The sequence below is a fragment of the Calypte anna genome, chromosome 9, assembly GCF_003957555.1.
Source record: "Calypte anna isolate BGI_N300 chromosome 9, bCalAnn1_v1.p, whole genome shotgun sequence".
Classification (NCBI taxonomy): Eukaryota; Metazoa; Chordata; class Aves; order Apodiformes; family Trochilidae; genus Calypte; species Calypte anna.
The window spans coordinates 22,396,945-22,410,206 of record NC_044255.1 but is presented as its reverse complement, the minus strand read 5'-3'; the positions used below and the strand labels follow the sequence as shown (position 1 = coordinate 22,410,206).

General features: G+C 38.4%; 1 protein-coding gene across 2 annotated transcripts in view; it reads right to left on the bottom strand.

The window, feature by feature from the left end:
* Positions 1-208: 208 nt before the first annotated feature.
* Positions 209-13,262, bottom strand: part of BCHE (butyrylcholinesterase) — a 47,629-nt gene continuing 34,575 nt past the window's right edge. For both annotated transcript variants that reach the window (XM_030456542.1, XM_008497096.2), the window contains exons 3-4: positions 6,730-6,896; positions 209-521 (exon numbers count right to left, since the gene is read on the bottom strand). In XM_030456542.1, coding sequence (XP_030312402.1) covers positions 394-521; positions 6,730-6,896 — 295 coding nt within the window. In that variant the 3' untranslated portion in view covers positions 209-393. The remainder of the gene's footprint in view (positions 522-6,729; positions 6,897-13,262) is intronic.

The following is a 13,262-nucleotide window of genomic DNA, read 5'->3' as shown; positions in this document are numbered from 1 at the left end:
GTGTTGCAGTTAAAATTGATTGTGTTTTGCATGGCAATGCTGTAAAACCACTGCTATTTCTATTAAAAGAAAAATCCATTTTTCTGTAACAGATTACATTGTTTCTTTGAAGTGTGAGTTTAAGCAGCTAGTGTTTATAACATGTACATCATTAATCTTCAGCCTTTAATCTCTATAGCCCTATTTAACACAGTGATGCTTCAAAGGATATGGATGCTTTATATTGTTTATTTTGATAGGAGCTAAAATAGAAATGATCTGGGGAATCATAATTATATCCATAACATTTTTTTTTAAATCTTCATAACACAGTTAACACTGGATGCCTTAGAAAGCTACCTGTATTATTGCCTGATGAACAGTAATACAGACATACTGGGAAGGGTAAACATATTAATTAGAGTCTACACATCTCTCCTTCTTGCTCGTATAATCATTAAATTGATTTTTCCAGTCTGACATGTAATTGTTCCAGCGATGGAATCCTGCTTTCCACTCTTGTTCTGCTTCATCAGTATTTCCTGTAAAACATGAGCTGGGTTACATTAATCTAAATTTGAATCACTTGATATGCTAATTGTAAAATAATTTTGATGATCAGTGTTGTTTGCTCCAAACACGTTTATATGATGGTCTTTTGCCTTAAACCTGGACTGACTGAAAATTCAGTTCATTTGTACATCAAGGAGGAAGGACTGTAAAGATGCTCTTCACCCCAGGATCATAAATATCCTTGTGTATGGGTTTGTTGCTTATGGATAAAACTTCTGTCCATCAAATTTGTCATTTTGGAGCCACCTTTTTTCTTTTAGATCCCCAAATTGTTGATTTGAATCAATTTATATGCTAATTGTAAAATAATTCTGATGATCAGTGTTTGCTCCAAACACGTTTATATGATGGTCTTTTGCCTTAAACCTGGACTGACTGAAAATTCAGTTCATTTGTACATCAAGGAGGAAGGACTGTAAAGATGCTCTTCATCCCAGGATCATAAATATCCTTATGTATGGGTTTGTTGCTTATGGATAAAACTTCTGTCCATCAAATTTGTCATTTTGGAGCCACCTTTTTTCTTTTAGATCCCCAAATTAATTTGGTTCAGTGTAATCTACTGTGAACCCTCCAGATCCCAAAGACTATGACATGAAAACTGAAATGGATGTTTGTATCACTGCATCTTTTGCACTGAAATCACAGCTTTGTTCAAGGCAATAAGGGTACAGCCATTAGTTTCAATACATGGCCAGGATTTCACCCTCCTGAGGAATAAATCTGCAAATTTAATGCAAAAAGGACACAAGACTGGAGCAGGATACTGCAAAATGTGCACTCTGCCAATGTGAAACCATCTTCTCTTTTCTTTTTCCCTCTAGCCTACAAAGCATTTCCCAACTTATCCTCTGTCCCAAGGCAATATTTATTGCCAAATTTGTTATAGGCATCAGATCAGAGGGTGAGGATGAGAACAGTAATAAAAATAGATCATTTTACAAGGTTCCCAGAGTATTTTATCGACAGGGATCACTTCCTCCAGTTGCAAAAGGTAATAAACACTGGGGAGAAATGCAGTGACCTTGCAGAACCAGCCCATACCACAACCAAGGGAAGGAGAATGTGGGGATTGCTATTTTGCATCAGTTGAAGACTTTAAGAAAAAGTTTAGAAACCATTTATAATCTACCAATGCCTTGATTCATTCAGGACCTAATTATCTCTGTGTTAACACTGAGTTTGCTTCTAAAAAAGAAAAAATCTTGGTAATTGTGTCCACAAGACAACAGCTCCATGGCTTTTTATGCTCTTTTGACTTTATGTTCTTCTGCTGCAGTAGAGCACAGGCCTTTTCTCTCTATAAATATTCCCTTCCCCTCTTTTTTTTTTTATGATCTGCCAGTATTGCAAGTTTAACTGGTTATGTGAAAATGGAATACTTCTGTGTTTTACACATCAGTAGAGAAAATACTCTGGAAAGCGAGTGAACAGATTCCTAGATTCAGTTTAGAGAAGCATCCAGTAATTTGGTTGCTTATCTGAAGTTGAGCTCAACATTTCCAAACCTTTTTGGTCTGGAAATCCAGATGGCAATTTAATGAGACTTTGAAATGAGATTTACATTGCTTCTTGATTTCAGGAATAAAACCAAGATACTTTTTCTTGGTGAGTTTCTGGACTTCTGCCTCCAGTCAAAAAGGGAAATTGTGATGCAGAAATATAGGAAAAAAATTCTAAAAATTAACCATATTCCTTCAGTTCAGAGATGTAAATAAGCTTTGCTACATTGGAGAGCAAAGAAAAAGTTCAAATGGTTTTTAAAATGTTTCTGCAGGCTGAAATCAAACAGGGTTTGTAAACACTGGTAACAATAAACCCATGTTTTGTGTACAAAGCTCTTCAGACAGGACTCCTGGAATTATGGGCACAACATTTTAGTCTCCTGACTCTAACAACTTGACTTTGCTGGAGTCTTAATCCAAAGATGTAGCCAGGGTCTTGGGTAAAGCCATGTCTGTCAAATGGATCAGTAATTCAGAATATGAGCCAGCACTAGAGTTATTTTGAGAAAAATGTCTCTACTGTATTTCTTGTCTTCTTCTTGGTCATGTTATCCAATTTTTTTTATGCAGGCAAAGTGTCCAGTTAAGAATTTAAATTCTGTTTCTTTTTTGATTATTCAGGTATAGTTGTGTTTGAAGTCTGCCCGAAGACTTTAGAAACTGGAATACATCTACCACACAACTACAATTAAAAGTTACTGTTTTAGAGTATAAATTGAGAGGCATTTCTGTGCTTCTTAAAGATCACAGTGAAGAATTGAGTCAACTAGAGAAAGCAGACAAGGAAAAATTCAGAATAGCCATGGTTATGAATCTAAAAGATAAAAGGGGGAAGGAAAATACTGAAATAGGAACTTGGATTCCCATTTCTTTCCTTTTTTTCAGTGATAAGATCCAAATTGAAGTCACAAGTCAATGCATCCCATTATCACCAACATCATCAATCTCTTTGAAGCAACCATCCATGACTTAGATGAGCTGACAGCTAGGCAGCAAAAAAACCAAAAAAAAAGATTGGAACATTCAACTTGACCAATAATTACAGCTCAGAGCACTGGGTTCCTACCATGTGCTGCAGTACAATGGAAGTTGGGTAATAATCCAGTCATTCAGGCAACCCCAAACTTCCTGGAAATATCCCTCAGCCTCATGCAAAGCCCAGTGATGATTTTGTTCTCTTCTTGCCTTTAATACTTTAATGGTATTATAGCAAAATTAAATTCCTCTTCACACCATCTTGTGCTGAACTTCTAGGAGTGCCAGTAAATGCTAATCTTAAATGTAGCTTTGTGGTCTTAAGGTTGGGACAAGGGTCATATAACTGTTGGGATAGACTATAACATGGGGTGACAAAACAGAATTTTTGTCCTCAAGAGTACCTGCAAACTTCATCAGTGTGCTAAATGCTATAAGTTTACCTATGGGGCAGCCTATACACAAAGAAAAGGAGAACAGTAGTATCTGAACTTCAGCATTTCTATTCAATGGTTTTTAATCACTCAATCTCAATGCTTTTTTAGCCTTATTTGTTCTCATACGTGTTTTTAGTCACTTAAGGTTTTTATTCTCTTTTAAGACTTTCTAAGACTTATTTTCTTTTCTTCTAAAAGTCAGAGCTCTCTGAGAAATTAAATATTTTAAGGGCTGGTGTTTCACCTGTGCCCTGGGATGCAAAGTGCTGGAACTGGAATCAGTTTTTAGGGTTTATATCATATTGCCCATAGGTGCCTTGGGTACAATTTGATTTTGTCTGTACTTGCAGTAGCATTGGTGTGGTTGCTTTTGACTTGTTGACTTTTCTGCATGCATAATGAGTGCAGCATCTAGCTCTGTGGAAACTGAAAACTAATTCAGATGGTTAATTTTCTAATTAGTCACATTTTTTATATTCCTACTCTGAATATTTAGCTCTACAGAACCCAGATACTATTTGATAGCAAATACAATTATTTTCATTACTTGTTGGTCAAGAGATTGAACTTTTCTCTCTCAACATTCAAAACCTTTTTAATGTTTATAAAAACAACCATAATATTTAATGTATTTTTTAAACTACTTTGATTTCTCTATAGATGCCATGTGATGGAGTAACAGCAAATAAAAGAAATATGTATTTGTAGTAGCCACACAAAAATAGTAATGGAGCAATAAATGGAAAGTGTGGCTGCCTGCAGCTTCTTGTAATAAAGAGGAAATGGGAATGTATAAGTAGTTAGGGCTCTAGATGCATTAAAGATTGTGTGAAGAGTTGAACATAGGTGCTTTTATAATTAACATATGATTGCTCTAAAAGCTACTTCAGAGTCACTTGCTGTTTACTGACCCTCTGGTGTGTTTCTTATAGAACAGTTACCAGTAAAAGTCCTGGTGATTGTCCCAGAGCTCACACCCTCAAATGAAAAAAGAAATGCTGAATGTTCCCAGGTTGTCTTGGGGTGAGTGGGAGCAGAGGGTATTCCTGGTGCCTTCACAGTGGGGTTGAAATCTGCACAGAAATTGAGTCTAGTTGGACCTGAGCCTGCATAAAGCTTTTCTAGCTCCAGTTTACCTGGCTGAGGATTTTCATCAAGCTGGACTCAAAATTGCACAAAAAGGCATGACTCACATCTTCAATGGGTTTTATAGGTTGAAATGTAAGGGAAAGACATCAAAAACTCTTCCCAAATCACACAAACTACTGCAGAGATATAAAGGCCAGTATTTTTTTATATGGCTGCTACTCTTGTGTTAGTCTGTGAGGCTTATTTTTTTCTTATTATTTTTCTTAATCCATAACCATGATTTTTTTTTTTTCTTTTTTGGACCATATCTGACTTGGTTTGCTGAAGGAAAATGGAAAATACCTAACCATAAAGATGTCAGGGGATAAACACTTTTCCTTCTCATATTTAACTGCCTCAAGGAACCTGTCTTACCCAGCCTGACATGGGAACAGAGCTCATTTGAAGCTGACCAGGAGATGCTGGGAAGGCCTCAAGGGACAAGCAAAGCTTCAGAACATCACTGGGTCAGTACCACTCCCTTTCATGTCCCATTCTCATCACTTGACACAATGAGAACTCCCCTTGCAATTTCTGCAGGAGGAGATGATTTGGTTGTCCTCCTCAGCTTGTACCTGATGTCATTCCACTGTGTTAATCTGAACCTTATTTGACCCATAACTTGCAATCCTAGCAACATAAAATTTCCCTGCTTCTTGTTTGCTGTCAGCTTGTATCATATCATATTAAAACAACCCTCTTCCAAGAATATCTTAATGGAAGAAGTGTTAGAAAAGGAGGAAAAATGTGTATTTATGGCATGTGCTCTCCTTTGGGCATAAAAGGAGAGAAGAATGCAAAGTTATATTGTCATAACTTCATTGAAGTACTGAGTATTATATCATCTTTGTAAGTAGAATCTTAAAAGGGTTCTTTGCTAGAGTTGTATAGGATTGTCTAAGGAACATAAATATAAATCCAGAATATTTCAGTTACAATATTTCAAGGACTGGAAGACGTAGGGAGATGACAAAGCAGCTCTGCTGCTTGACAATATTCATGTCTCATTCACAGATTAGGATCCAGGCATGATGATTCTTTTCTCTTGCTAAAATTACACTCAAAGATTTCTTTTAATTAAATTATGTAAATTTCTGTTGTAAATTACCAAACGTGGCAAAATGATGTATTTATGTCTCCTGGCAGATGTAGAGTGTTGCTTCATCATCCTTCACCCTGCAGACCATGCAAAGCATTTCTGCTGCCCTGCCAAGATGTGTTGAACTCTGATGTGCTCTCTCCTGATGCTCCATGGAGCATTTGGTTACACCCAGTCCATCTAAAAGATGCATGTTACCCAAAAGTGGTTCACAGCCAGGTTGAAAAAAAATATGGAAAATAGTTCAGTTCTCCTGGCTCAGCAGAAAGGACTTGTCACTTTGAGAAAACTCCCTCAAATCCACCCATGATTTGCTTAAACTATGATTTTTTTATTTATTTTTTTTTTAAATGAGAGCTTGCTTTATAAATTATTCATTTTACCTGCTGATTTTCTTCTGTGGGTTTAATTGAAAAACAGCTGTTGAATTGGGAGGGGATAGAAGTTGAGCCACAATACAGTCAGAGGCTCAAATGACAGCAGAATAAATTATTTCAGAATAATCTGTGGGACATGAAAGCTTAGAGATTTTTAAGACTAACATTCAAACTGAATCTTACAGAAAGCCTGTAAATTACAAATGAATATTTAAAAATTGTATCTTATTTTTGAAATGAGACTTTTTTTTTTTTCCTCTCCCCTCAGTGACATTGCAGAATGAAGTTCCAGAGCTGCTAAATAGCTTTATAAAACCAATTCCTTTCCAAGTCCAGAAGCACAGAGGGTTGGAGTGAATCCTGGGAATCCTTTGTGTTCAAATGAGCTTCAAGTTTCATACAGACTGCATATTTCTGGGTAAGAAATCTCATAAAAAACATTCTATATACACACAATTGATTGGTTATGGGGTGGGGAGCCCCATAACATCCCCACCTCAGCTTGGAGAGCTTGGTCCAGCATCTGAACATCTCATGAAAATTCAATTACAAATAGGAATGTAAGGATTTAAATTTAAGTATCCTGTTGCTATCAAGCAAATGATCTGATTCTTGTAGAGAAGTTTAAAAGGAAGTATTTAACAAAGCATTTTTACCTGTCATTTCCAGAACTTTGGGGAAAAAACCAGTCCAGAATCTACACTGCTGAGCACGTAGTTTTGCCAGGATCTCTGAAGTGCCAGTATTTAATGTCAAATATTGCTGTTCAGTACTGGTGAAGACTGGCCATCTTTTTCCATTAGGCAGGGTCCCATTGGGAGTTCTAAATGAGAAGAAAAATATTTCATTTGGAATGAAGAGTTACCTTAGCACATCACTAAAGTATTAATTCTTTTCCATTTCACAGCTATTTCAGCTTAAGTATGTTAGTTTGGAATTACTGTAAGTGATGGGAGGAGGAGGGAGAAATAAATTTGATTTACACTTCATTAAAAAGAAAAATTAAATCTATATTCCTTTTTGGGAGTATTCTGGGTTCTCCTAAGGGGAAAAATAGTTAATGATCATACCCAAACTACATGTGTTGGATTTGGACATTCTCACAAAAACTGTAAATTATTATGGGTGACTTAGGACCAAACAAAGTAATTTGGAAGCCTGAGTAGTTTTAGTTTGAATGTTGTTCATCCCTTCAGATAGGGGACAAATGAGACTAAATAGCTGAGATAAAAACATGAGCAAAAGTACAAATAATGTCTAAACTTTGCTATACAGAGAGAGAAAAGAATTATTCTTCATTAAGAAGGAACAGTTCCTCTTTGAAGTATGGTGAGACCCATCAGTGGGTGCCAAACATGAGGAATCTCAAACCTTTTGGAAGCTGAAAAGAGGTACAGAGCACTTGCCCCCTGGTAAAACAAGACTGCCCAGGGAAAAAAATGAGATGGAATGGGATTTTCAGGGAAATAAAATTGTACATGTATAATGTTAGCTTGGAAGAGTACCCAGCTTGTAAGTCTTATTGCAGTGCAAGCAGGATTTGTCTTCCAGAAGTCATCTAGAAGTAGTCAGGGGTTTAGAGCTGCACAACAGTATTTGATGAGTCTTAGTGGGGTAAACCAATTAGCTAAATTAATGTGGTTATCTCTACTTTTCACCAGAACTCTTCCCAGAAGCAGTGGTCAGAGAGGAGTCCAGGGGAGTGGAGTGAAACCCACTTGAGTTCTGCTTGTCACGAGGGTGGAACAAGGTACTGGGTGTACATGGGAGCAGGGACAACACAAGATTCACCTACTGAAACTTTATCAAAAACTCCTCTTTCAAAATGAATTTAATTTTTGGCCCATACTTTAGTATTCTGCTTTGCTCCAGAGCCTTTAGCACCAGACATTGGCTGCTTCTGGAAATGTGATGTTAGAGGGAGAGATTGAGCATGCCTTTTCCTGAATTGCTCACTTCTTTACCAATTTTTCTTTACTAATTCAGCTCTGATTAACCTGTGGCACCCTTTTTAACTGCACATTTATTTGGGGCTCATGAGAATGATGACTTAAGCAGAGCTGACTTGCACTTCAGTTCAAGATCAGAACACTAATGGTGCTGCCAGTATTCATTTAATAGCTTTTATGCTGTGTGATAAATCATGACATTCCACATTATAATTTACAGGTGTGTGTGTGGGGGGGTGGGATTACACAATGGCTACAGATGTATTTTGCTGAAAATGATTGAAAGGACTGTCAGATGAACACAGCATTTTGAAAAAAAAAGTGAGTGTGCTGATTAGGATATTCTCTCTGCATTTCTAATCAGCTCTACTGTTCAAAGAAATGTCCAGTAATTTGCTCCTTGGCTCCATTACTGAAGATTTCCCATGTTAAAAAGTAGCTCCCAGTTATAGAAAAACAGATCACAGAAGTCTAATTTTTAACTGGTAAAGAACAAGTTATGATAATAACCTTGTAATTTGATCACAATTACTGTTCATTCCTCCTTACTAATAGCTTCATTATGAGAATTGCAGGGCCCAGAATAAGTTGTAAAATCACCTGGTCTTTTCAACAGACTGAAAACTTAATAATATTCATATAGAAAAATTAAAAGTATTGTGAGAATCTCTTGAACAGAAAGGAACCCAACACACTGCACAACCTTGTCTCTGCCCATCTATATTTTGATGGATGATCTGATACATCACAGCAACTTGCTTCTCCTGAACCAAAGCTCAAAGTTTCCATGGAAACCTCCATCCAATCATCTTTAGCACCTTCAGCTCTTTCATCTTTTGGTCCTACTCAATCATGTCACCTCCAGTACATTCCAGTTGTGCCCCCAGTGCTGGCAATGGGGCTTCAAGTTGTGTCATGAGAGGGCTTGGGCCACGCATCTGCAGGATGAACCTCTCTCTTCTGCACCTACCTTGTCAAACATCTGTCACCTTTACAGACCTCTGTCCATATAAGCTTCAGCCAGGGAAGGCCTTAGTTTTGTTTGGAGAAAATGTGAGCTGCTTTACTGAATGTTTTACAAAGAAATGAGCTCCTTTCCTCTGCAATCTTTAATGCTTGCAGGAGCAAATCTTATGGCTATGAAGAAACACAATTATTTTAATTGATCCTAGAGAAGAAATAAAAACAACCCACCAAGAAACCCAAATCCAAACCCACCTGTGTTTGAACTTTGTAAACAGAACCAGTTTCATTACTTCAGCTGTTTTGTTTTTGTTTTTGGTTTTTTTCTCTGCTTATGCCCTGTTATAGTTATAGTATTAGTTATAGACTGGACCCTCTCTGCTCTGTGATAGTGTTAATGCAGCTTGTTTATAGTTAACTATTTTAAGATGTGTCTTCAAGGCATCCCAACTTATTTGCTCATTAATTTGAAAACCAGAATGTCTTTGGGCTCAGCCACCAGTAAAGCTGCACTCAGGGAAGTTCATCAGCTTTTTAAATCTTGTGCTCAGGGGGAGTTGCTTGGTATTACTCCCAGGCACCAGTTTCTGTTCTCTCCCTTTTAGGTATTGTATGTCCATACCAGTTTACCATTTAATCCTCAAGATTAATTTATAGTAAATATTATATAGGAACAAAGAGGGGTTTAGAGGAGCTTTTTCACTGATAATTTCTATATATTTAGTGTTCAGCTTCAGAAAGTTCAGTTGGTTCAGGTGGAAAATGCAACAACCTGAACACAGTTCAGTTGCTCATAAAGCTACATCAATCACCATTCTGATGAAAATGATCAATATACCCTGAAACCCACTACTAGCTCACTGCATACTGTTGATTACACAGCATAACTTTTATTTGGTTGGTTTGTAAAACACAGAAAAGTTGAATTCATCCCCTCTCTCTGTTTTGTTTGTTGTTTTTGCAGGCATTCCTGATGTAAAGTATCTGTAAAATATTCAGTTTATATTTGTGAGTGAGCCCTGAGTAATTTTCACTCTGCTGCAGTACAACCATTTGCTAGAGAGGTTCTTTTGTAGTGTTAAACTCTATTTTGACATAGCTCACAATGAAAGATTTTCTCTAAGTCTCTTGAAAATGGTTTTAGGCATCATTTACCTTCCTAATGAGTGCTGTAAACATTGACTGTACAGCTTAGATTCTCCCAAGCATTCACTGTGTTCCTATTTAGCTGCTCCCTTTGTAAATGGATCAAGTTTACATGTTGTCTGTTGCTCTAGAGGAAAAGAAAAACAAAACCCACATCATTTTAGCTGTCTAACACAGCTGAATTATACCAGCCCAGGCTCACTGAAAGATTCAGAGGCTGCAACACAATTCTACCTCTGGTCCCCAGTAGCTCCTCCCTCCTGGAAGACCCCAGCCAGACAAATATTTGTTCTGCCTGGCTGAAGCTGTTCCTGAGAGGAAACCTACACTAATTTCACCTGAGCAATGCATTATTGCTCTTAATTGTCCTTTTTTATCCCTCCCACCAGCTCTGAGCAGGGCTCTGCAAACCTGGTTGCCTGCAGCTCACCTTCTGGATGTTCCCCATCCCTCTCATCCCATGGAGCAGCAGGAGCAGTGCCTCTCCATGTGGATCCTCATGGAGCTGGACACCTTGCCCACTGATTTTAATGCAAAGCTTTAAAGCTGCTGCTGAATTTCTCTGTGCAGGAAGAATGGAAATCAAAGGCAGAGCTTTTCCTCCCAGGTGGGACTTTATGGGCTTCACCTGGGTTGGAAGGCTTGATGCTCATTTTGAGTATGGCCCCTTTCTCTTTCAAACAGCTCATTGAAAAGCAGGAAAGAATAAATGTGAATCCTTTCTGGTAGCTTTGTGAGCCCTTGTAGCTATTGGGCAGTGCTGGCAATCAGCAGTTTTTCATGGGTGGCATTTCATGGTGTGTTACCATGGGCACAAGATTCCAGGGAGGGGGAATGGCCTTAGAGGGAATGCCACAGCAGCAATAACCCTGTCTCTGGCACATTTTCTACAGCTGCATTACAATGCCTTTAAGAATCATGGGAATAGTTTGGCATCAAATAAGAAACCTGCTGTAAATGTTTCACTTGTTTGACAAAGGATGGTTCTGCAACCAAGAGGAGCTGCTGAAGCTTGTGTGGTTGTACCTGAGGTTTCCACCCCTACAAACTTGTGTCACACTCTAGTACAGGTATAAAACCTGCCAGGAGTCAATAGGTAATAACTTTGTGCTTGTAGAAATGCATAGAATCATAGAATGGTTTGGGTTGAAAGGGGACCTTGAGGAGCATCTAGTTCCAAACCCCTGCCCTGGGCAGAGACACCCTAAGGAACTGCTTCTGTAGCACTGTTAATTTTTGTTGGGTTGTCTCCTCTGTAGGCTTTCAGGTGAAAGGGATTAAGAGCACAGGGCAGAGAAACCCAAGCTTCAGGCAAAATGAACAGAAGGATGAGAAGACATCAGCTGAGCTATGGTATCAGTAGGTTATCTCAGGGAGGAAGGGATGGAAAGCAGAGTTCTGTGTTTTACAACAGAAGCAGAGATACCAAGCCAACTCCTGGGACCACAGGCCAAGCTGTGGCTGTACCACAAGGACACTTCCTTCTGGCTTAAATGGAGCTTCAGGTAGATTAAAAAATTAATAAGATGGTAAGGAGCTCCTGGATAACCCCATCTTGTGCTGGGCCTCCAACTCTTTGCTTCTCCAAGAGATGGGCTATGCCAGCTCTTTGTGCATCCTTCTGCAATGTGGCTGAATCCCTCTTGCTGATGCCTCAATCAGTGAGTGATCACCTTGGCTTCAGAGGAGTCCCAACAGGGATATCATGGGCTTTGAGGAAACATCACAAGATTTGTATCTTAAAGATTTATCTCAGTTGTACAATTGCTTTGTTAGTTACTATGTCATGTAGAACATCTCCATTAATCATGCTGGCACTGAAAAACACCCCCAATGAAAATAACCTTATCCAATCCAAATGGATGACCCAATCTTTATCTAATTCAAATGAGTTTATTTTTTTTTCCTTCTTCCAGCCTTAAAGAAAACATTTTGTATGTTTTTCCCACTTTTTTACCTTGAACAGAGGGGTACTCCTAATTCTCAGGAGAGCTGAGGAGCAGCACCAGGCAGTTGCTTGCTGCAGAGGGGTGGGAAGTGTTTGCAGCTGTAGGAAGGCAAATGTATCCAGATGTCTCAGATCATTTCTAAAGGTCATGATGTGTGCTATTTATACCTGTGTTCATTTTCTCATTGCAGCACAACTGCCAGAATAAGCTCAGTTTTGAGCAGTGGTCCCCAGGGGAAGGACTGGGTAGGGACTGTGTGTGTTTGCGTACAGCTTTGCTCAGATGGTGAGACTGGGAGCTTAACAGGTCCTTTCCAGCCCAGTCCTATTAAAAAGAACAGATTTTACTGTGAAGTGCTGGTTGAAGCTACTCAAACCCTCAAACAATTTGGCTTAATGCCTGTTTCCTCATACCAGACTATTAGCTTCAAATGACTCCACTCTTAAGTAGACACTGGAGAGGGCTACAAGATTGAAGACTCAAAGTCCTTAACCTGAGGAGCAGAGCTTGCTATCAGAACAAAGAAAATGAACTTGTTCTGGAAACTTTCCTTAGAAATGCCAGCAAGGGAGAGGATGAAGAAATATTTAACACCTGTAAAAAACCCCATTAACTGTAAGAACTTCCCTAGAAACTCTAATTACTGTATAAACTTTCCATCCAGAGGTCTGTATAAATCTGAAAGGATTTCACTACATGAGATTACATCTCATACCCTGTCACCACAACTGGGTCCACCTATGTATGACTCCATATACTGAATTTATTCTTAGATTGCCTCAGTTCAGTTATCCAGAACATTTTAGCAAGTCAGCTAATTACCTACCACCCACTAAAATGATTTGAAGGACTCCCTTAACAAAATCTTTACTTTATGCCCAAATGTTTCACATTAAATTGTACACTTTGAGGCTTTTTGTCATTAGAAACTGCGAAAGCAAAGACAAGATGACAAAAGCACTTTTCTGTTCCTTGTCCAAAGGTTATGAATTGCCTCATTTGGAATAGCAAGACAAGGGATGTGCCACTCCACAATAAATGAATTGGAAAGCTGACACACTACCTCTTCCCAAATCCATGTATTACTTTCAATGTCCCTGCTACTACCAGTTGGTGCTTTTTGCTGCCAGTGCTGCAGAACAACTTCCCTTGCTGGTTTTTATTTCATTGAGACAGCTCTTC